A 26,416-nucleotide genomic window follows, 5' to 3' on the forward strand; every position below is an offset into this window, starting at 1 on the left:
ATGTATAAGACCACGGACCGTCGATCACGAGGTCACTGGTTCGATTCCCAACGTTGCTGCAGTTGTTCCTAGACTGTTCCCTGGAGGAGCCTGAACCCGTTGGGTCCGTGGTTAAAGGGATGGTATAGTTTTGGTTGAGATGGGGATTCAGATTTGAACTTTTTGTGAGATAATTGGAAACCACTCATGAAATATTGAAGAGCGTACAATTCTTTGAGGAATTCAAAGCTATTTGATGACAATCGCTTTTGAAATGACTGAGATATCCAAGAACACAGTAAAGCAAAGTGGTCCTAATGAAAATTGGGTCCCGCCTTTTATGAGGACCTCTTTGTTTTGGGATATGAATTCCTCTTAAAATTGTATGCTATTTCATATTTCATAAGAGGTTGAAACCTGAAGACCAATTTTTGATAACCAAAACTACATCATCTCTTTAAATTGCTGACTTGCATTCACTGCTTCCATAAGTGCCATACACCAGGGGGAAAAATTGTTATACAAAATTTTGAAAGTGGTTACAACGCTACAGAAAATGATGCCCGACGGCCACGAAGCCAGACTGTGCACATTTAAACTGTGATAATGTTTCAGGGCGTAGATATTTGTTGTGTTTTTTTCTTCACACTTAGCAAACGTTTCATTTAGCCATAAAATATTATCAATTCTTCAGAATTCTGTTTCGCGCGAGATCAGTTTTCCAATATTTTACCAGCTTGTTTAGACATGTTATCTTTACTGTGTCACCTATCTCTAAAGACAAAGTACACTTTGGGAATCTAAAATTTCCCACATAATTAAAGAAACAAACTAAAATGGGATTAAGAATATGTTAATTTCCAAAGCCCCCTCACCCTTATCCCTCCCAATCCACTTCCACAGACTTTGAAAACGCCGTTCAGTTTAAAGACATGGGCCCGAATTCACGAAGGTGATACAATCTTGTCCATGGTGTAAGTCATGGACAAAGACCGTAGTTTTGTATGGGGCGCCAAGTGTCGCATAGAATATTTCGTTACCAAATCTGTCATTTCGTAACGAAATAGGCCATACGACACTTGGCGTCCCATACAAAACTACGGTCTTTGTCCATGGTTTAAACCATGGACAAGATTGTACCACCTCGTGAATTCGGGCGATGGAGTTTGTAGCTTCATGCAAAAAAACAGCAATACAACAGCCAGATCGATAATGCACTGCATATCTTTTCTGGGATGACGAGATAAACCAGTCTGGCCTAAAGGCCTAAAGAAGGTATCGCCTTTCAGATTTCTGCCATCAATCATGAAAATGTTTAACTTGATGTATTACATTTATTGCACTTGTTGTAAATCTAGAGGCTGAAGTGATTTTTTTTTTTTGCCGTTGCTGCTTCAGTTCAAATTTGAATCACACTGCGTATTGAGGATGGTCTCCTCCACTTGTACCTCGAAATGATACGCAAATGTTAACACGTGTATCTTATTTCATTCACGTAGGACCTACTTGTATGTCTATTATACTATGTTACGAGTAAGATCGGATTTCTGTGACTTTGTCATTTTCATATTTAGATTGTTGTTAAAAGTATTACGTTTGGTTTTATAGTGGACAAGTGGACAAATGAAATGAACTGAAGTTGAAACTTAATGTCTGCATGTGTGGTTGTTTTATTGCAAATGAAGGCTTTCCTCATCAGGACCTGCAAAATTATTTCGAAAATAGACGTCACAAGAAAAAGCTGGAATTTTACTGCCGATTAGTCAGTGACCCTAATAGAATATCAATAAGAAGATCTCAGGGAGAAACCGTATCATAGTAATTCACCTCGGCAGTTCTTCGGCTAACAATGACAGCAATACAAATTAATTAATCAAAATGTGATGATGTGGTAGAAAAACACCGAAGTCATATATAAATTCAAAAGGTGACTCATCTGGAAAACGATAGAAGCGTTCAATGATTCAATGATGAAGGCCAAAAATCTACAACAGCAGCAGCAGCAGCAGCAGCAGCAGCAGCAACAACAACAACAACAACAACAACAACAACAACAACAACAAAAACAACTCTCGCACATAGAAACACAAATATAAAACATTTCATTGACCCATCTAACCACCTTTAAGGCCGGAAATACCGAGGGCTGAATTTGGAAATTGTACGCAATGCCGCACATCCGCTGGAGTTAGCTGACGGCTAGAAGAAGCTTTCACATCGGCGCCCCAGACGTGGCTATTCCCTGCCAGACTCGTCGGAGGTCTTAGAGTACAATGCTATGAAATATACGTCTACGTCTGAGGCAGATGCATGTTTGATGTGGCGTCCATCTCATCCGGGCACTTTCAACATCAATACTTCAAGATTTTGTTTTTCTTGTTGTTGTTTTTGCTGCTGTTTATGTTTGTGTTTCGTGCGTTAACTGTCTCACAACATTGACTATCAACGTCACACAATCTCATGTGACTAATCCATCAGCGTTGAGTGGTTGCAACCTGTTTGTCAAACTACCTTCTGTGCCCTGTCATGGCCTGTGCCCCTGCTCTATATTAACTTCCATGCACAAACATAGCGCACATACTTACATTCGTCCCCGCATGCACACACAAGAATATTTATCACATACACTGTATACACATAATTATACACACATTATATTCATCAGTTAACTTAACACGCATGAGCTGTATTCAATGTCTCATTATTCGACTTGGCTACTGTTGGAATATCCTCCTTGTTGAGTAGCGCAGAAAATTGCATCATGCCTCAAGGTGTATACCGTTATAACAGCTTCAATTAGGCGGACACGAGGATGAAGAAACCGGAGGAATTACACACTGGCAGAAGACAGAATGGGTGGAAAGACTAGCCCCAGTCTTCTCCGAGCCACTTAAGGAAGTCTCCCGCTGCTGAGCGACACACTCATAGCTGTCACTCCCCACTTTTAAAGGGCAAGCAGAGTCTTCCGTGCGCCTCAGTTAGCTTCGTTAAACTCCCAAGCTACTAATACAACGTGGTGTCAAATCAGTGCTGGCGTGGCGCCATTTTTTTTCTTTCGTTCCTCTTTATTTCTGTTCAAAGAAAACCAAAATGCTACCGCACATTGTGTGACCACTTCTCATTTCAAGGCAACCGCTGGGCGCGTAGAGAGGTGATTGAACTGACTGAACGCTCTGATGTAGTGTTATGTTATGATGTAGTGTTCTGTGAAAAAGCAGAAAAGGGCATGAAATAGAATCAAAATCGAAAAGCGAATATATACATATATATGTGACATGTGACCTTTCTGTTTTCTGTATTTTTATTTAGTGACATATATTTAATTGGATTTTTTGTTTTGTTTGTTCTAATCGGTTTCCCCAGATATAGTTGGTCTTAAAAAAACATCCGTACTTTAAACTTCCCCTAATCTGATTACTCACGGGACCTGCGGCTGTACAAGCTAATGCTTTTACGCAGGCCCCATCATATTTTTTTCACATTATGACCACAGTGTAATTAGCATGCATACAGACCTCGTGTTTATACCAAATCAAACTTCTGTACATTCTGATGAAGTCTTATCTGAATTATGTTTTGTATAATTTTCGTATTCATATACTTTATTGTGATATATGTGAGAAATATGAAAATAAATTGAAATGAAATAAAATGAAATATATATATATATATATATATATATATATATATATATATATATATATATATATATATATATCATCATTAGGGCTCGACATTAGCTGTGACCCGGTGGCCTGGGGCGACCAGAAATAGATGTCGGGCCGCCAAAGTTATGTTTTGGTGGCTCGATCGGGCCACCAAAAATATGTGAGTGTGTAGGTCGTTTCTATATGTGTTCTTCTCACTCAGAAAGGGGGGGGGGTAGCTCGCGGATTAGTGCTTCATAAAACAATCTGCTCTCATCTCAGCAGATGCCGCGACCAGGTTTGCAAGATGGAACTCAGTCTATTTCACGGCACATTCGGCCAATTCATTACTATTTCAATATCTCATCAAACGTAAATCTTTCCAATAATAGAAGTAGGTACGCCTACACCCTTATTAATACGAGCACAGTGTCATGGAAAATTTCGTTTATGCCTCAATTCATTACTAGATATGCAGTGAATTTAGTTACAGTAGGCTTAGTGGCATTCAAATTCCTTTTTCATACTTGCCAATTTCTCATAATAATTATCAAGGTTTATAATAATTCTATAATGCTTTATCAAATGAATTCGTATTATTTTGTTTCTTTCTTAATTCTTATAGTACCCGGTATTTGACGCATTTTGTCATATCTGTCAATGCTTACAATTACTGTGATTATGATTCATTGTACTGTTTTAATGTTTTTTAAAATCATTACATTTAATTGAATGCTTTCCTTTTTTCGGGCCACCAAATTTCATGTACGTGTATTCATCTTGCTTGCCATCACACACTGCACTGCGGTAAAACTGAAAGTACGAAGAACACAATGCTACAATTAGCAGATGGAAATCAAATTATTCTCAGAGTAGTCCTTGGCAAACTAGAAATCTAAATGGTGTGAAATCCTGACAATTTACACAGAAAAAAAACTGCAGTAGCTACTCCCTTTTACAACAGATTCTAAGAAAAACACACGCATATCTGATGTTGATGCAAAATGAATGTTTTCTGAAGCAAGGAAAGTGTGGTACAGACGGACATTTCTCATCGCTGACATTTCAGAACGGTTTTAAAACTTTCTGTAAACACGATATGCCGGAAACACCCTGAAGCATGAGCTGAGATGTAAACGTATTAACCCCACCCCCTCTTTCTAGTCGATGATCCTCCTTCCTAGTTTTCAATCGTTTGTCCGTCATATCGAATCGACTTGACAGAAAGGTTTACATTTTAATGCTTTTTTCCCGTGCTAAATTCAGTGACACCGTCATTTCGCGCACTGGGAAAGTTTCATTTTTGCTTCAGTAAAAGTACAAGGGAAAGGGTCAACTCAAATCGCCAATGACTGATGGTAAAACAGCACATCCTTCTGTTTGTACCCCTAAAGTGTCCACGTGTTATAGCTGATTGATTATGAGAAGAGAGACTACAACGTATTATTAGAAAATGCTATATTTGATCCTTAATTACAGTTACTATCAGTGCGTGCCGTCAAGGTCTGATTAGTTTATCAGTTTTTTCTTTCTCGTTGAAAACCGTGAGATCTGTCCCGACAAACCTATCAAGAATGGATTCCATGAATCAATGACCTATCAAAACCATTTCATTCATGCTACTAAACTGGATGGATAATATCCACTACTATTTTTTGTTCTGTAATACTCTTTCTGTTTATTAGAATTTTTAAATTGTGATACCGATGACGTGAATGTGTGTGTTGTCTTTTTTTTCTGTCATCACATTGGTATCCCGTAGAGGAATCGAACATTTTATAACCGGAAATGTACGGGTGCCTTAGCATGGCGACGTGCATGTAACTTTTAGTGCATTGAGTGATCTTGAAATATATATATATATATATATATATATATATATATATATATATATATATATATATATATACATAATTTTATATATATATTTATATATTTATTTCTTCCCAACTGTTTAAGATATACATAGTTAATATCGCACGCTAGCTTTAACGGCTAATGAGTCGGAGCGGTTGTAGTTGCAATTAGATTTTCAGCGGCCGCGGGGAATCCGACTGTAAAAGTCATGACTTAAATAGTCCATTTTTTTTTGGCAATACATCGTGGAGACTTTCTGTATTTCATGCTAGAGTACTTTTCACAAAACGATGATAACTGACGTTTATCAAGTGGGGGGGGGGGGGGGAGGGGGTGTTGTCACTTAACACAGGAATAACACGTTTTCAATCGACCTACGCGCAATCCAATTTGTTGTTGTTGTTCTTGTTGTTGTTGTTACTATTATTATTATTGTTGTTGTTGTTGCCATATATTGATATTGACAATGGTTAATTCAGAACAGACAGGTTCGTCAGGGTATGTTTGTAGTTTGTTGCGAAATCATTGCGAAATACTAAAACATGATTTCTAAACGATATACTAATTGGGAGAACGGCATACTTGGCATCTTGATTTTTTTTTTTTTTTTTACATATTTCAGTGTATGCCGACTAGATTAAGTCAAACGTACATAAACACACACACAAACGCGCGCACACACACATACGCATATACAAACACGTAACACACACATACACACGTATCAACACGCAAAGATGTTGGTCTCCTGTATCCTGATTTGTTCGTCTTCACGTCGGGTGGATGTGGGGGTGGGGGAGGGGGGGGGGGCGGCAGGTGATTACGCTCATGTAATGCCTCAATGTACTGCACGCAGAGGTACACTGTACTCTCTATCTCCGAAAGTTGTCTGTCTTCGAAGACTTGATAGATTATAATCTGTAGCAATGCTGATCGAGAACGACATGGGTTCAGCCAGACTAATTCAGTACTGTCTCTTACACTTGGCGTCATCCACAGAGACTTTTTCTAGTGGAAAAGAAGGGTTAAAAATCCTCGCATCCCTCATCTCGACTTAACCTTAATTTTGCGGGTATTAGTTCTGCAGTGCGCGACACCCGTCAAGGCAGGGTTCAAAGGAACGGGTAGACGAATGAATACAGTGTTTTCTCATCGACATCGCGAGGAAGGCTTGCGTAATGACTGGAACGTCTGGCGTCGCTTCGAAGTTAATGTGATCAAATTGTAGCTGTGGCATCATCCAAACGATTATTCCTAGATTAACTGCATTACTCTGGAAAAGGTAGAAGGTTCACGGAAGTTGGTTCATTTTGTTGGAAGTTTATACGAAGATGGAGTGCAGGAAAAACAAAGTGTCGATTTACAGATGCACCTGCGCCTAACAGTTATTACCTGCTTTTAGATATAAGTAGACATTTTGCGCACATTATTACAGTAATATGAAAATCATGAAGCAATTGCTCAAAAATCTCATGCGCTACAATAAGTACCCGTAAACGAATCAATCCGAATTTTTCGAAAAAATAAAGATAAGGCGACGATCTCATGACCATAGAATCTACTTCGTACGCAAACTATCAAGTGGATTGTTGTACTGCAGTCTGCTTAAAACCTCACCAACAGACTAAAAGTCCGCGAAATTGACACTTCAGGGTCAGATTTACAATAATCAATGACCGTCCCCCACCGTGACATGACAGCCATATAAACTCCGACGAACTCTGGTTGACTTGGGAACTCCGAAACGACAACACATCGCGTATAAAGCAATTCAGCCAATTGACATTAAACGCAACATTTACATGGGCCAGCAACGTGTTTTCATCCTGCCATAGCACCTAGCTCAAGGAGTCCACGGGAAAAAAACAGATAGAAGCTAGCTTCTCTTCGAGAAAGTCAATTTTAGGCGGAGGATTGATCACGTGAAAATTCAATGTCTTGTAAACATCGGACTTAAAAGGACCAAAGAAGCCATAGTCGAGAATAACCTCATGCAATCGGAATGACAGGAAAATAAAGTCTTCCATGTTAGAAGGGAAAGTCCATTCTGATATTGTGTTGCTTTTTATGAAAACAGAAAATCAGGGAAGTAGATCAATGGACATTCGAGGAAAAATCAGACACACACACATACACACACACGCAAACAAAAATTAAAAAAAGACTGATAAAGTTTAGAGAGTGAGACAAGTTGGCAACTCTGTGTGACAGGTGATGGGCAGCTCTCCGTTTGTTTTGCACACAAAATTTTAGTTTTCCACACAAAATTTTAGTTTTCATTTTCTCAAATATTGTGGCACAGACAGAACGAGCTGACGAGAACATGCAAAACGTATTACTCTCATTATATACCAAGAACATATAATCTGAAGATTTTTTTTTTTGTGTGTGTGAGAAAATAAAAATAAGTGATTTTTCGTGTACAAATGGAAAAGAGAGCTCGTCAACATCTTTGTCATATGGAGTTGCCAATTTGTCATGCCCTTCAAATTTTAACAGTTTATAAGTATTTTCGTGTGTGCCTATTTCTCCCCAAAATTTCATTGATGTACATTCTGAATTTTCTGTTTTCATACAAAGCGACATATCAAGTTGGAATTACAGTATACGATTTTCGCAGGTGAGTATTACCCCCTCCGCACATTTTTTGTTCGTGTGATAGTATTTTTTTTTCAGTGAGCACATATAATCTGGATACTTCTATATACATGGCCCCAAAAGAACAGATGTCAAGAAACAATTTGAAATACATGATCCGTTTTTTAATTGATCCGTTTTAGCCCGGATAGCTATTTGGTTAACCTATCAAAGGTTTATCTTCATTGCACTTTAATGGTTATATTAACGATATTAACGATGAAACGTTTAGTTTAAATATACAACAATATCAGTAAAACACATTAGCGAAGTTTCACGAAGGTAGGTCAATTCGTTTGTCGCAGCCATCGCTTGATAAGAGACTATTACATTTTGTGACGTCACGTTTGTACAGCGATATAAGAAAATATAACAGATGTAATATATTTTTTTTGTACAGCGATACAAGAAAATATTAATGTAATATATTTTTCCTTTTCCAGCGTCATTCTTGGGAAAACATGGGGAATAGTATTACTGTGTTATGTCGGTAACAAATCGAAAGATTGTATACTTTTCATAAATAATACAACTTTGTATATTTTCTGTATATCGTTGTCCATACTTGACGTCATAAAACGTTGTAGCTTTCTCAGCCAGCGATGGTGGCACCAAACTTTGAAATGCATTTTTTTTTAAACGGATTGTCCAATTTCCCTCAAACTTTCACTGATATGCTCTTCTACTAGTAGCTGCCGATCACTCAATCCACGTAAGTATAATTGGGTGTCAATCTCCTTTAACATATGTACAGATAAATAGATAGATATACATTTATCGATGATGACAACTGATTTCAAAAAGATATGTGAGATGTAGCAACTCTAGCTGGAATGGCAAATGTCATGGTAACAACAAGAATCCAGCGTTCTGATTGGCTGTTGTAACGGGAAGTTGCAGTCCTCGCAAGACTTGCTATCCTAGCATTTCTTATGAAACGGGGCCCAGGTACGCAAAGGTATTTGATTGGGAGGTAAAGAAAAAAAGAAGACGAAGAAAAGTACACGACTTGGAGTGACAGATTTCAACCAACGTTTAGACATCTTGAACTATATCGTGACCTGCATGAAATACCGAACATGATGTGTCATATCATGAAAGTCAGATATGATAACAAAATATATCCACCAAGTATTTATTTTTGCAATGATATGTGAAAGACTCCCAGAGAAAAGATGAACTTGAACATATTTATTTTGTTTTAGATTTTGGGTGATTATTACAGACAACTCCTAACTGAAGGATTTTCAAAGCTTTTCGAAAACCAGCCAAACCAGCAAGGCATTCCATATCGTCCAACATAATTATTAAAGGAAGTTGTTTAGACTGTCAAAGCCACAGTTCTGTTTAGCAATAGGAGGGAATACAGAGCTAGGCTATGTCTCCAGTATAAGACAATTATTTCGAGACAGATCTCAGTTGCACAAGTGAGGAAGGATGTTGGATTTCCTACTCACAGAAGATTTCGAAAGCCAGAGATTTTTTTTTTTGTTTTGTTTTTTTGATCGATCGGTGATTTTATTAAGTCAGATGTGAGACAAATGTGTTCTACAATAACGGCGACGTTAGAGATATCTCATTGGAGGTTGATACATCGTTTCTAATAAGCTCCTTCTCCCATCAATAAAAGTGCGTGAGGCAAGAGTAGAGCACAGCCCGGACCCTCCTCTAAAGTTTTTATTACAAGTACAACACGGCGATCTCTAATAAGAATAGTGTTTCTTTTTTTTTTCATGCGTAAGTGTGTGAGTGTGTGTGTGTGTGGGGGGGGGGGCAGGTGGGTGTCAATTATGGTATGTAATACTACCAGTTGGCACACGAAGCTCATCATTACGCATTAAATCGTTAGTTTTCACTAGTCAGACTTTTGTTGATTAGTTACACATGCACAATCCATTTTAAGATTATTGTTATTGAGGTATATTGATAGGATACATGTTAGTATTAAACAAACTTTCCATATACAAGTATATCAGTATCGTAATTACAGCACGGCGCTCTTTAATAAGGAGAGTGTTTGTGGGTTTTGTGTGTGTGTGTTTGTGTGCGTAAACCTGAGCGTGTGTGTGTGGGGGAGGGGTGGGTGGGTGTCATTAGACGTGTGTAATACTACAAGTTGGCCCACGAAGCTTATCATTACGCATTTAATCGCTAGTTTCTACTTGTCAGACTTTTGTTAACTAATTTCATATGCACAAGCCATTTTTAAGGTTATTATCATTCAGGTCATGTTGATGATTTTATTATTATAAGTATAAAATAAACCTTCTATACAAATATATCAGTATCGTAATTACAGCACGGCGATCTTTAATTAAAAGAGGGGTTTTTATGCGTAAACCTGAAAGTGTGTGAGGGGGGGGGGAGGGGATGGGTGGGTGTCATTAGAAGTGTGTAATACTACCAGTTGGCCCACGAAGCTTATTATAACGCATTAAATCGTTAGTTTTCACTTGTCAGACTTTTGTTGACTAGTTTCACACTCAAATATATTTGTAAGGTTATTGTCATTTAAGTTATGTTGATAGGATAAGTATAAAACAAACCTTCTAGTATATCAGTATCGTAATTATGAATTTTTTTTTACGTTTTACTAGTATTCTTACTGCATCAGAATATTTAATATTTCAGATTAATTTATCATAGAAGCACTAAAAATGGACTAATGCTATAGTAACTACAATTAATTTACGTGCAAATGCATGTATACATAGTATATTTGCTAGTTTATATATATACTGTGTGTGTTTGAATTTGTGTATCTATTTGTATGTGTGAGGCGCTGTATTTCAAAATCCACAAATAGACAAATTCGTGATGGATTTCACTGAAGGCACTGGAGTTGCTATTTGGCAGCGTTACCCTTTTTACATCGAAGCATTGAAGTTAAGAAATATGTTCTTAATCATTAGAGTTTTTCTCCCATTTTTGCTGACCCATTTTTTTAGACCTAAAATCGATTTTCATTGTTCTCCATCCATGAGGTTATGTGAGAGTGTTCCTGAAAATCCTGCAGATCAAACTGAAAGAAACAATGACCAAAAATTATCTTTGATACTTTGGCATTATTATGAGCAGAGCGTCGTTCGTTAGTGTGCCGAAGTTGTATGTAGGTTAATCGGATAATCCCTTTAGTCCTGGCGTTCTCGTTTATATCCACATATAATGCAGGGGTGATTTAATGCACTTAAAATGGACCCTCAAGTTTAATGTTCCTTTTCACGTAACGTAGTATTTCAACATATTCATTTCTTTTAAACATCATTTGCCTTGACGAATTATGAACAGTACATTAGTCATGTATACGGTAAAGCTTATATCTTTTTTTATTCCGGAATCTGACCTTAACAAACAGGCAAACAAACAAACAAAAATCTCTTAGTGGGACTTTTCCTATTTCTTTCAGGTCATATGATAATATTAGATAAGATCATAATGCAGACGCAGGTCACAAAATGTATAGTTGTCGATATTTTGATAGAGCAACAAGCAATTCCAACAGCCCGCTTTGTGCAATCTCGCTCTATACAGTGCTCTTCTCTGCATCTGGGTTAATGTCCCTTAATTTGACTGTTTCAATCTTCAGTAGATGTGTAAATGTTATAGCTCATCTTAGAAGCACGAAACTCGGGCACCCTCTGACACTCTATATACAGCGGGGAAATTAGTGCGATCAGATGTCCGCATTTGAGATGAATTTTGTCATAATGACTGAAAGATTCAATTTTCACCTTACTGCCTTGCAAGGACCTCATTTTCATACAAAGTGTGTGGGTGTGTGTGGGGGGGGGGCTGATTGGCGCAGACAGTATTCAGAATATTCCTTTTTTTCACATTACTCAAAATACATCTTAGAATGTTTGTCTCTTTGTCCAATCTAAATTTACTGAAGGACACATTCTATTTTGATATGAGTTTAGATAGAATTTTCTCAATCTTAAGAAAATCGTCACTTCTGCCTTTAAAGGGAAGGTAAACCCAAAGAGCAATGTGGATTGAGTGAAAGCAGCAAAATTAGTAGAACACATCAGTGAAAGTTTGAAGAAAATCGGACAATCGATGCAAAAGTTATGAATTTTAAAGTTTTGGTGTTGGAACCGCTGGATGAGGAGACTACTAGAGGATATGACGTATGAGTGGACAACAATACAAAGAAAATATAAAGGATATTCAACAAAAATTCACTTTTCTGGAATTATGAAAGAGCAGTGGACCAACCGCTTTCAGAAAGCAGGGGGAATAATTGCTACCCTTAACATATGACAATATCAAGTTGATGGAATTTGTAATTTTCATGAAAAATGGATTTTTGTAGTATTTTCTTTATATTTTCTTGATATTGTAGTCCACTCATACGTCATAACCTCTAGTAGTCTCCTCATCCAGCTGTTCCAACACGAAAACTTTAAAAATTCATAACTTTTGCATCGATTGTCCGATTTTCTTCAAACTTTCACTGATGTGTTCTACTAATGTTGCTGCTTTCACTCAAACCACATTAATCTTGGGGTTTATCTTCCCTTTAAACAGAAGCAACGTTGGTGACCTGAAAGGTCTCACAACATTGTGTATGAAATACTGAGTCAAACATTCTAAGAGTTTAAAGAGAGTTAACCCCACTCACTCCAGAATATACCCTCCTCTTTTATGCTGTGAATGACGTTTGGAACTTTTTCGGTGTGCTAATGAATTCCTTGGAAATCTCGATAGTACTTTCCCCCCCCCCCCCCTCATTACCGTCATAAAGAAAATCCAGTTTCATTGTTTTAAAGAAGGAACTTGATTACCTACCTCTAAAATATACCAGCTTATGACAAGGATCTGTTTGTTTGTTTGTTTTTTTTTTCGGGTTGCACAGGCGACACACGAACTTTAAGGCTATTGCCACAAGGAACACTCTTCTACTGTTCACATTCGCCATGCACTTTGGAAAGCGACATTGCACTCTATTCATTCTCCTGATAATCTCGGTCAAAGGAAAGTGAATTCCAACGATAGACCATCTGATTCCAGTCGTCTGCAAAAGAAAAGTGACTGCAACACAGCGGAGAGGCGCGCTCGCGCGAAAAATTGCTAATGGAAAGCGCCTCTTCAGTTGAGCTATTACAGTCAGTTAAAACACACACTTTGTAAGGCTGGGATAATTAGGCAAAAACAACAACAACAACAACAACAACAACAACAAAAACAAAAAACAAAACAAAAAACACCCGACTACACCCGATCTGTTCGGAGTCCTTTCCTTAATGAATGCTTGAATTCTGACGGTCACCTTGTCTAGTAAGGAAATTGTAATTCACTGAGGCGCTCAAAGTGAAATGTTCGGCTGGCCAGACATCGGGGTCACTTGATCAAATTATTCCAACTTGCCCGTTGTATACAATTAGGCTCTTGTGGACTTTGCACAGCGGACCTAATCCATTCCCCCCACTGCCTTACGCACCTCGCCGCTCCACGAAAAGCGACATCAACAAAAACAACAACACGTGTCATATCCAGCATACGTAATCCGCCATTTTCTACACTCATTACTAATGCCTTACGGATTCCTCGTCTTTCTCCTAATAGCATCATTTCTCGCAACCTGCCTCAATTCTTTCCCTCCAACCCCCCCCCCTTCCCATTTACTTTCCACTTCCTCTCGCCCGTGAGTTATGCGAGGCGGCTTTGGAGGAGGAGGAAGAGGAGAAGGAGAAGGAGGAGAAAGAGGAGGAGGAGGAGGAGGCGGCCATGCACACCATTGAGGTATGAAGAGTGAGGAAAAGCTGGATGGGAAGTCGTTATCGACCCTGGTATGAATGCGCGAGGCTCGGCCAAGAGAAGGATGACGAACCAGACTTAAAGACGTGCGAGGGAATTTTCATAGTGTTTCTGAGAGGGAACAGGGAACGCATTTACATCTGAGCAAAACTGAGAACATTCAGGAATCATTGCGATGAAAAAAAAAATGAAATAAAGTATCACATAAAGATTAACAGTCTGATATCATAAGTACATTCTGCCCACATTGGTAGAGTACTTTTTTCTGAAACATTTGATACAGCGAATCGAATTGCCTAATTGCGCTTGATCGCATAACTTCTTGTAATCTCGACTGCAAAGAAACTTCACGGCTGATTTTTAAGAAAGCTACATTTTAGACTTTTTAAAAACGTTTTAATCATTTATAACGATGAGAAAGATTGTCTGAAATTTGACAGTTTATGGACTGAAAAACCCAAAAGTACCAAAATCGGGAAAATGACATTCGGCAACTCTATCCGTATGACCGTGTCCGTTTGCCGTGGTGTGTCATAATTAATTGCTATCAAATATAATCTACGCCTTGGAAGGTCACGGTCACTTTGGCAACGCGCCATTCAGGTCAAGCGGATGTGAGAGTTTGAATTTGTTGCTCCTGGCATCGTCTGATTTTCTACAATATTCTGATGTCTTCATTCCCCACAAGGTCGTGTGGTTATGTACCATCAACTTAAAAAACACGGGTAAAAACATGTCATTTGAATATTTTTTTATTTTTGTGTCAAGGGGAAACGTGGAGGACAAAACAGGCATGCAGATTCAGTGACAGATGGAGTCTTCAAAACGCGTAAGGTCTTGCGCCGATCAACTATTGACATAGAACGACGAAAATCAAATCACAAAGTAATAGCGGAGCTGAGATCTGAGACGCGGTTTATCTCCTGAGAGTGCGGCCGGTGTCAATCACATGGTGCTCCCTCGATTATAAGGAAATCACTGACTGTCCAGGCAACACAAATACCTAGAAGCGTCTTCCATAACCCGGTAAGAAAATAGTGTGGAGAAGAAGGTGACATCATTAATTTTTAATGAAACAACTAGAGGAGCTCTCTTCATGAGTCTTGAGTCTCATGAAAAACAAAACAAAACAAAACAAAACAAAACGAAACAAAACAAAATCAGATACTAGCAATCATGTTGTTTTAGGCTTGTTTCAGTTTACTTTTGAGGTTAATCAATATTCATAAAGGTCGCTTTCTCTCTTTTTTGCACCTATCTCTCACTTTTAAGGACACAGCCGTGTAAAATATCATTGTTGCCAGAAGGAATTTTTATGAGGAACTGAATTCGCATTTTTCATCAGCAGAACAAATCCTAGCTTTTTTCCCCCCTTGATACCAGCAGAAGAGGACACGCGAAAGAAAAAGACAAGGGAATGCGGGTGCGCTCTCACATAGAGGTATTGATTATGTCTCCCGATGCTCTCTATTTAAAACAAAGCAAAAAAAAAAGATAAAACCACCATTTTGTCAGCAAATTTTTCTCCAGCGTGGAGAAAGAGCTGCATGCTCCCCCGAGGAGTAGCATGGTTGGGACACTTGGCATTCTTCTTCAACACTAGCCATAATTCAGTAAGAGAGCGTAACACGGAGGGGGGGGGGGGGTGGGGGTGGGGGGGGGGGGGAGGTGCTGACATTCAACCTGTTCAGGAAGTCTGGCGTTCTCTGCGGCGGGACCAGTACGTGCTTTGCCGAATACTTGAGATCCTCGCAACTGACGACCTGCCGCCGTGAGCTCGGAATTAGGGGGCCCCATACTTCCTCAAGCCCCCTTTCATGATGTTGTAAATGCGTACCGATTGGAAGCATGCGCTGCTTGTCCTTGTAATACAAGCCTAGAGAGCTTGTACAGTCAACATTTTCTCAGATTGGAGTCGGGAGTCGTAACATTACAAGCTTTTTTTTTTTTTAATCTATCTGATTTTGTATCTGCGCTTTGCAAATCAAAGCAACTTTCTTAATAATTTTGTTCATATTCATTGATGTCATTTTTATGTGTTCATAACTTGTTTGGTAGTTGTAATTATAATGTGATGACTGTAACCTAAGTCACTATGACGTCGTAAAAGGAGTCCAAAATATCATTTGTGTAAAGTAGGTGTGTGTGTGTGTGTGTGTGTGTGTGTGTGTGTGTGTTTTGTAGAACAAACCTGCGCAGGTTTACAAACTACTAGCATGAAAAAATGGTGGTGCTTTATAATAGTAAAAGGAAAAAGGCGATATGATGACATGCAAGCCTCACAAGGGAATTTTGTAGAGGTCTGATGTGACAAATAAAAACATTCTTTCATTTATTTTATTTTTAATATTTTTGGTTGCTCCATTCAACGCGATGTTTTAGGTATTAAAGATTACTTTGAACAACGCTCAAAATGTGATTGGTGTTAGTTATTGCGCATAACTATTATTATGTGTGTGTGCGTGTGCGTGCGTGTGCTGTATGAGTTTACGTGTGGTCGTGTGTGCAATATGTGTGAGATGTTTGTTTTTCTACATCTCACGTGAAATAAACAGAAAAATTCACTGTACGTGACCATTGGCATGATGGCAATTAACGGGGCATTCCAGACAATAACAAACTATATCAATTATTGATATAGTTAAGTTTTTATCAGGTAGTACATAAATCGACAGTGCCATGTACATGTACATTTGTGGAATTTATTGTGGCCCTGGAGAGCAATACTCTAAAAATCCCAAAGCATATTAACGCTGAACAAGGATGAACATACAAGGCTCACAAATTCCAGTCATGTAGCAATGTAACTTCATTACAATACCACTTGCTTAACAAGTCCACCTGTGTAGAATGTACAAGTGTGTATGCATGATTTTTTTTCCCTTTGTTTTGCTTCCCTGAGCACCCAATCATGCCTTCTCATGTAAATGCTGTGTTATCATCCTTGCTTCTTAAAATTTGTTATGAATTTTGAAAACATTCTTACTCCTCATCCCAGTCACTGTAAGCTCCGAAAATCTGTACCCACATTTAGTATAACCAATTTATGAATGCTTAAATGAAAAAAGTCTTACATTTATCTGGAGGTCTCTTTTAATGAATACGTTCGTTAGTAATGGGTTGTTTTTCATGTGGTTCTCGCATTTTGAATAAGCCACCAAGCAGGAAACTGCGAGGAGTATCAAGTTGCTACTGCATCTTTGATGTTTGATGTTTGATAATAAAGTGCGAACTAAGAACAGGGAGGTGGAATTTCTTCCACCTCCCTGCTAAGAACAAGAAAGATAGACAGGCAGACAAATAGATACAGTGTACGTAGGTAGATAGATAGATAGATAGATAGATAGATAGATAGATAGATAGATAGGCAGATAGAGACAGATAAAATAAATAGATAGATAGATAAATAGATAGACGGACAGATAAAGACAGACAGACAGACAGACAGACAGACAGACAGACAGATAGATAGATAGATAGATAGATGTAGGTAGATAGATAGATAGATTGATAGATAGATCGATAGATAGATAGATAGATAGATTGATTGATAGATAGGTAGATAGATAGAGACAGATAGATAGCTAGATATATAAATAGATAGATAGATAGATAGATAGATAGATAGATACTTGTAGATAGGATAGATAGATAGATAGATAGATAGATAGATAGATAGATAGATAGATGGATGGATAGAGAAGGAGATTGAGATGGAGAGAGAGGGAGAGCTGAAAATTGTTCCTTTGTTACCTAATAGTATACCTGTGTATACAACACATCTCAGCAACTCATTATCTTTTCCCACAATGATTATCAGCAAAAATCCAACGTTGGTGTGATTCGTGTGTATCATGGCTATACACAGACAATCATAAAGTTTTTAGTGTGTATTCAGATTGTTTGTATTATCAAAAGGAGGACAAAAATATCGTAGTCAATGTTAGTCATTAATTTTGGTCCTCAAAACTAATTAATATTCAAACCGTTTATCTTCAGTTCTTCATAGTACTGTGGTATTTTTTTTTTTGTGGTTGTCCATTGCTTAATAACAGGGAAGGCTATCTAAACAAACATACATGATTGCTGTCGAGTGATTCACGTAGTGAGCATATTAAAGGAGTTCATCATGTGTCAAATATGATAGCTGATTCTATTATCGATACTGTACCAATTGAACAAGTTACCCTTAAAATGAATGCACTGTTAAAAAAAGATAGAGTAGAATCATATATCAGCTAGACTACGGAAAAACAAGATAACGTCTGATATTAATTCTTGCAAACATCTTTGTTTTGTTATGGTGTTTTCTTTCAAAATAAAGATTTGGGATAAAACTGAAGTTATATACAAAACATTGCATTATATATACAACTACCATACTTAGTGCAAGGTGTTTTCTGCGAACAGATATGCGACAATTACCTGAGGAATACTGCACACAGCTGCCGAGGTCCAGGCTACCCTGAGCATGATTTTACACCTCCGGTCCGCCTCGCGAACGCTCAGCGGGTGAACGATGGCGGCGTAGCGGTCGATGCTGATGACGATGAGAACAAAGGAGGAGGCGTACATGGCGAAGGTTTGCGTAAACATGATCAACTTGCACATCGTATTCCCCGCCAGCCAGGCTACCGTGCAGAACCAGATCACGTCGGTGGAAATATTCACGAAGGTGATGAGGAGGTCGGCGACCGTCAAATGCAGCACGAGTAGGTTGACGCGAGACTTTCGTCGCCGCTGTCGCCATACTGTCCAGAGAACGATGAAGTTGAGAGGCACGGACAACGCGAGGATGGTCGAGAGGGTGATGATTCGTATGAGATAGGCCAATTCAAACGTGGGCGTCTTCGGGAGCGTGGTCGAAGAGGGGAAGGTCGACAGGATGTAGAATTCCACCACAGTGAAGTTCATTGCGGCGGTGGTAGGAAGTGAAAGCCCTTCGGAAACGGTGTCATTTAGCCGAGTTTCATAGTCCTCATGGAGGAGAGTGGAGTCACTCACAGCAGAGCTCACCAATGTCGCTCGCATCATATTTTATTTGTATTCCTTATGTCGCTAACGTCTTAGTATCTAACTTAGAGTAATCACTACAAGGAACGAATCCCTGGATCATTCGCTGCTTTGTGCGCGTTGGCATTCATATGCGTGCGTCCGACGAGACTTTATATCCGTTTGATAACTTTCACTACGTTGGTCGCAATCGCGTCACCAACATCGAGCTCGACTCGCTCGGACAACTGTGCTGGAAGCAACCATTGGTCGCCGCGTTATAAAAGCCCCGCAAAATGTGACGTTCGCGGTGGTCACGTGCCTCCCCCCACTCATGATCCTCACTTTCTTTTTGTAAAGCGCCACTGCATTACTCGACGCTTCCTTGCAAGTGAAGTCGCTCAGCCTTCATGGCCAAGAGAGATCAGCAGCTAACGTAGTGGGTGATGATGCGACTCAATTTTGTATTCGTAATTTCTATAATTGAGGCCACATTCGCGTACATTATGGTCCGAACCTCTCTGCAACCTCAATCATGTGAACTCCTTGAGTCAACGTACTTGCATATATACATGTGGATGATTAGAATGTTATTACCTCTCGCTCTTTCGTTTGATACCGAAGATAAAAAGAGACATACTATATTTTGTCCGCGTTTCTGTGCGCGATATTGAAAACGGGTTACATGCACATCCAGTTACATATGCAATGGATCAACTTATAGTCCATGATATACATAAAAACATATCTTACGAGTGAGCGTTTTGTTTATTCAGATCCATTTAGTTTTGTCTTGAGTGCATGACAACGGTTCGTCCGCTGCGCAACCAGTTTATTTTTACAACATGCCGATCGCCAAATAGGAAGACTTGTAGGATGCTAGATGATTTTCTAAATATATGTCAGCTTGCATACATGATACATAAGAACAAGGTTAACAATCAATGAGGCTTTAGTTCACCTTCAACAAATATCCATAGTCATTTTCTATAGTTTGAATACACGCAGTCCACTTCAAAAATACAGCAACAAGCCACAAAAAAGCAACAATTTTGTTGTTTTCGTTTTCTTTGGTCTTTTGTCGTTTTGTAAAGGGCACCCGGGCAGTTGAGAAAGAAAAACGCTGTTATGCTCTACGGCTGACTTTAAACAGCAAAACAGGTAGTGCATGAAATATTCGGCAAAGATCCGTTAGTTTAGAAATATGAGAATTAATGTCTTATATGTTTCATCATTAAGGTAATTCTCTGCCCACCATAACATCACTGTCTCTTGGAAATGTTAACTCTTACACAATTAATAAGCATCATTACTGGTAACCGTGGACAACGAATTAAACGTCATTTCTCATATTTATGATAGCGTGGGGTTACTTGTTATGTTTTTCTTTCCAACCAGGTGATTATATATCATTATGACGTACTTTCATATTCATCAATTATCACAACATGCTGTAACAAAGGTCATAGCGTTTATAAACCCATATATTGCTACGCCGGCTATAAATCGCAGCGACAGCAGGCGTGCCTTGTCTAAAGGTTAATAGGGATGTCCAGATCAAGCCGCTGATTAAAGAGGAATTATGCAATAGTGTCACGTGACCATTCTTTCATCAATGTTGCTTCTGTGCCAGGCGTGCACCTTAGTCTCACCAGAGTCAACTTGTGTAAGGTATTCTACGACAGTATGTTGGAAAGATTTGAACCTCTGTCTGTGAAACAACATGGGCTTGTTATCGGTTGGTGTGTGGGCTCACAAAGGGCTCAAAAAACCTCTACATTAATTGATGAAGTGACAACATGGATATGATATGAACTTTGATATGAACTTTGATATAAACTTTGATATGATATGAACTTGACAGAATACCGATTGGCAATTTTTATCTGTCGCGTTACTTCATTCAAATTTAGATTACTGTCTGTGAAGAACTGTGGAGTAAATAGAAACACATCCAAGGAATAGTTTGCATTTATCATTCGCTGCTAGCATGCATTCTGCAAAGACAGACAAAAATACACAGAATAGAACATACAGAGGCAGACTTGAATTCCTCTTTTCAGTCAAGCAGACAAACACGCAGAAGAACACATCATTCATAATCACGCAAACAAAACGACCTGACACAAATACCCATCCACACACATACCCACACTACCCAGGATATCTTGATTCGAATGTATCCGTTGCTATTCATAATATCCTTTTCATCTGCCCATCTCAAACCAAAATATGTATGTGGCGGAGAGGAACAGTAAAATGAGATTATAACTAAATGAATATAATCATTGAAGAGACTAAATGAAAAGAAAATGAGATATTTCAAATGAAACAACAATTCTTGGCAATTCTAGTTTATCAAGCATGATTTATCAGTAAATTTAATTTATGAAGTAAGACACATCACAGTGGGTAATTCCAAGTGCTCGCTCAACACTACAGCACTAGTGATAATACCGAACTTGAAAATCAGTCGGTGTTAATAGCAGATTGACCTCAAAATCAAGACTTGAGTCTGATCAAAGCTAGTGTTGGGCCTTGTGTTGAATGTCGTCTGCTGAATCGAGCTCTACTGTTACTGTTGGTGGTTTAAGTGTTTTTTTTTCCCCTATTGGCTAACACTAGCCCCTAAGAGTTATCAAATTGTCATTCAAAGATAGACGTTGTCCCCACTCACAACGTAGTTGTTACCCGTGGAAAGTACACGAGCACTCTAGACATGGCCACATGACTCTTCGTCTGGAAGCAAAATTTAGATTGTTGTCTTTCGGAGATGTGAAGTAATTTTTCGGTATTCTAATTATTTTCCCACACCAATTTTCGAATACAAAGTATTTATGACTGCATTTTTTCTTCACATTTGACTGGAACTAAGCGCAATTACTCGTTTTCGTCGATCATTTTTTTTTTTTTTGCACTTGGCGCTGGTGTGAAGATAACACTATTGTGTTGGGATCCGATAATTGTGATCGGTATTGGTTGCATTAATCGGTGCTGGAGCTCGACTTAAGGCAATTCTTTGGGAGATAACACCAGCGCCAGCACCGAACTTAAATCCCCAAGTAGCGTCTTGCTTAAAAAAAAAAGAATAAACACAAACAAGAAATCAAGATTATTTCCCTCCACTACCCATCTGTCTTGAAACAGAGTCCTATGCTCCTGAAGAACAAGAGAGAAAGGGAGACAGACAGACAGACAGACAGACAGGGAGAAAAAGAGAGAGAGAAGAAATATGCTTTCTGCGTTTGGCGCCTTTTGTAATATGTGGGGAGTTTGCGATAAAATTTCGTGAGGGAACGATGGCACTGCACCCACGCTATTAAACTAATCATCAAAACCTTGTTAGGGTTTAAAACAGCTACCACTGAGTTTTATTGTTGAAACGAGACAAATCGGAAAGTCTTTATGCATTTCGAGAGAATATAAAATTGATATCAGTAAAAAAAAAAAAGAATGAAATGTCAAATTGAGATTTTGTGTCATTTACAAAAAAAAAATACTTGAAATTATCAAATCGATAGCAACTAAAAGAAATTCGATAGATGCTTAAGGAAACGAAAGGTGAATAAAGGGTAAGAATCCAATAACAAGACTCCATATAGTTTGACGTCTGTGGGAGAGTAATGGTTAAATATTGACCGGCGCAACTGCGAAAACATTGCTCTTAAATTGCGACATAAACTAAGAGAGCGATCGTCAAGCACTGGCGCAACGGATGGTCGAATACGCGAAACGAAACTCGAGAGAGAGAGAGAGAGTGAAGCTGGTTTGCTGCTTCATCCGATAGTGTCTTCGTCGCATCAGTCAAGCCATTTGAAGCTTGTTTGAACTTAATTGTACTGCCAATATCTGGCGACACTATACTGAGATAGAAAAAAAGGAGGGAAGCAAAGACTAATAAGGACGGAAGGAGTAATACGTTTCCGAACGGAACAGATAGGGTAACAAGATCGGTCAAATTACAGCACAAATTCTGTATCATTTGATTTGAGCTCCGTCGAACCGGGCGAGTAATTCTTCACATCAATTGCCCTAGAAAAAAAAAATGTTACCAGAGTGCAAGAAAAAGAGAGACAGAGATATTCAAAGGAGAGAAGTTTAGATTCTGCGGGCGCATGCAGTCTTAGCTGAGCTTTACCAAACAGGCAATGGGAGTTGCTCTCTAAATACAATCGCAGAAGCAAACACTTCGCCCCTGCAGTAGCTCAACATCTACACAGCAGAAGATGAAATTTCTATTTGGTTTCATGATGATTGTTTGACGCGGAGAGGGGGAGGGGGAGGGAGGGGCTGTGGAGAAGACGGAAGACGACTTAATTCTTTTTTTTTTTTTGACGTAGATATCAGAAAACGCGACATATGGTGCAAAAGTAATCATGTGTACTATCTTGACATCACCTGTACTTTCTCAGTCGCGACAGATGTGCTCTCAGTGAAATGTCGTATATCAATTCCTCCTCCAAAAAAAAAAAAAGAGAAAAAGGAAAAAAATGTCATCCTCGACTGGAAAATATTGGATAAAAAATGCTGAAAGCTGGAAATCTATTCCATCCATCCGTACTCCAGTGAAAACAAACACGCGACAAAGAGAACCAATGAAGTTTGACAGAGATCATTAACCTCCCCCTCTCCTCCTCCTACATGTTCCCTTCTACTTCCCCTTCCTCTTCCTCCTCCTCCTCCTCTTCATCCTCCTCCTTCTCCTCCTCCTCCTTCTCCTCTTCTTGCTCTTCCTCCCTGCTGTGTTAACTTTCGCTCCTTTTTTAAGACTTTGCAGGAGTCACGGTCATGGCTTCCTAAAAGGAGGTACAGAAGTCACGTTCCAGTAAACGACTGAAAAGGACAAGGATACAATCACAGGAGGAAACGAATGCTCCTTCCTTTTGGGCGTGTGCCATGGCTGTGACATCAACATTATGTTTTGATATTATATCTACGTATTTATATATTTATCTGTTTACTAATTAATTAATTAATTTATTTATCTATTTATTTATTTATTTATTTACTTATTTATCTACTCATTTATTTATTTATTTATTTATTTATTTATTTATTTATCTATCTATCTATTTATCTATTTTTCTATCTATCTATCTATCTATCTACCTACCTATCAATCTACCTATCTACCTATCTATATCTTCTATCTATCTGCCTATCTATCCATCTATCTACCCATCTATCTATCTATCTATCTATCTATCTATCTATCTATCTGTCTATCTATCTTTTATATATACTGAGTCAATGGACGTAACAGTTCTGTCATCTTTAACTATTTTCGTATTGTAACACAGAAGAATGCTATTACGAGAAGTATTCATGAAGTAGGGCCTACAGTGTATATATCCATGGGTACCCACAAATGTCAGGAATGCCCAATATAGTCGAAAATTGGCACTTTATTGAAATGTAATTGTATTGCAAAATGAGTGTTTGGTAAAAGATTTGAAGATGTATGGCGTTATCTGTCATAAAATAGCTTCGCTATAAATAATTATGGGAGTTTTCACAATTTCATACGTTAAAAAAAAACAATTCAAGTAACATAACGCCCATGATTTGTAATGATTTCATATTTCTAAAATATTACGATTTATCGAACAGTCTACACACTGCCGAACACAAGATGAGAATATATGGATTATAGATTTGCATAGATTGTATAAAGAAGAATGCAATTCTTTTCTTTTTTTAGACTGTGTATATGCTGCACAAAAACGCATTCAGTTGTTTCTGATAATAACGCATCACGCAGTCGAATTTTCCTTCACAATATTGAAGTTAGGTACGGAAAGGAAGCCACGAGGTGCCCGTTACCTCTACAATAAAAATTAGCAGTCTCTCCGCTGAATGTTGGCCTTCAATCAAGAAGCTTCAAACATATGCCCACACCTGGTATACTGAAGCCACACAGTCATGACAGTGTTATCTCGCAATACAATTTCGAGGAAGGAGCGCCACTATACAGAGTTTGAGCGAGTTACGCTAATTAGGGACATCTCGAATGAAGAAGATAGTAAGCAGACAGACAGACAGCTGCAAACAAACAAACAAACAAACAGACAGACAGATAAACAAACAAACAAACAAACAAACAGACAGACAGATAAACAAACAAACAAATGGATTTCTAATGCCTGCCACATTCCACTCTGCCCATGCAGTGAGGCTTTAAAGAATCTAGTTTCACTTTCCATTTTTTGCCCTACATATCGATAACAATCAGCCATGGCGAAGTGCATCGATGCACGTTACACGAATTTTTTTTTTTTTTTTTTTTTTTTTTTTTTAATGCTCTTCCACAGATGGAGCGGATATTGGCCTGATATATGCTCATTCTAAGCACGGACCAGCTTAAGACTCCGTTGATCCCTAAGCGTCTGCAGGTCTGACAGCAACTTCTTAGCGCAGACATCTTTACACGAAATACGGTTGTCTGTCAAGTTCGACCGCCAACCGGCGGGGGGGGGGGGGGAGGGGAGGGGAGGGGGCGGTGGAAAGGGGCATCATAAGTAATCTTGCGCTCTTAGACTTAATACTTTGACAACTTTTTGTCGAAGTCTAAATTTTGATTTTATTTCATAAGGTACATGTACCTGATTTTATCATAATTTGATTGAAAGCTTTAAGATGAATAAACGAACTCTGCGCATATACACAATTTTAGATACGACGTTTTCAAAGTTTGTTTATTTTGTTTGTTTTTTGAATGACTTTCTATTGGAATTTTCTTGACGGATATTGGGAGACTGGTGATAATTTAATCTAATCGCCTATCGCGTAATGGGAAAGGAGAAGGGGGTTATGACACCTCAGACGGAGAACAGAAAACGAAGGAGACGATTGCGCACGGATGAAGAAAAGGGAGATTATAGTGACCTATTCTTGTTTCCAAGATTTTGGTGGCATAATTCTAAACCCTGGGAGTGCACGGATTATCCCAACGCAAAGTCGTATCGGAAATTAGTTTGTTTGTTTTTTTCCTCCAAAAGACGGATACAAAATTCTATATACATTCGTGATATGTTGCGTTTAATCTCGTGCACGAATCCGGACACTAAATGTCACTTCTCGACATTTGCAATCATGCCGCCGAAGAAGTGAGTTAAAGAGCGAGCATATTTCACTCTCGCTGACTTATCAAATATGTTAAGAGCCCTTTCTAAAGGCTACCTTTTCCCTGTATATGTTTTTAGACATTGGTTTACAATTAACCAAATGCACAGTGTTCATGAATTAGTATATTTTGTTTTTGTTTTTGACGATTTATTTCAGAAAAAGATTCATAATAGTGATGATAAATATAATATGATTATAACAATATTAATTACGATAAAACTCATAATGGTTATGCTTTCTCGTTTGGAGATATTCACATAGATAATCATTACGTCAAAGATGTAAAGATATCAAAGAAGCACAATTATATATTCATTCATGGAGCCTTCTTAAATCATTAGGTTTTTGTTTTTTTACGATGTATTAAAAAAGATTAATAATAGTGATGAGAAATACAATATGATTATAACAATATTGAT

At 38.4% G+C, this 26,416-nt stretch overlaps 1 protein-coding gene across 1 annotated transcript in view; it reads right to left on the reverse strand.

Annotated features, from left to right (window-relative positions):
- The window catches only part of LOC140231177 (gonadotropin-releasing hormone II receptor-like), a 68,876-nt gene extending 49,962 nt beyond the window's left edge, over positions 1 to 18,914 (reverse strand). The window contains exon 1 of the mRNA XM_072311325.1: positions 18,306 to 18,914. Coding sequence (XP_072167426.1) covers positions 18,306 to 18,914 — 609 coding nt within the window. The remainder of the gene's footprint in view (positions 1 to 18,305) is intronic.
- Positions 18,915 to 26,416: the final 7,502 nt, after the last annotated feature.

Source organism: Diadema setosum, chromosome 7, assembly GCF_964275005.1.
Source record: "Diadema setosum chromosome 7, eeDiaSeto1, whole genome shotgun sequence".
In the NCBI taxonomy this organism is placed as follows: Eukaryota; Metazoa; Echinodermata; class Echinoidea; order Diadematoida; family Diadematidae; genus Diadema; species Diadema setosum.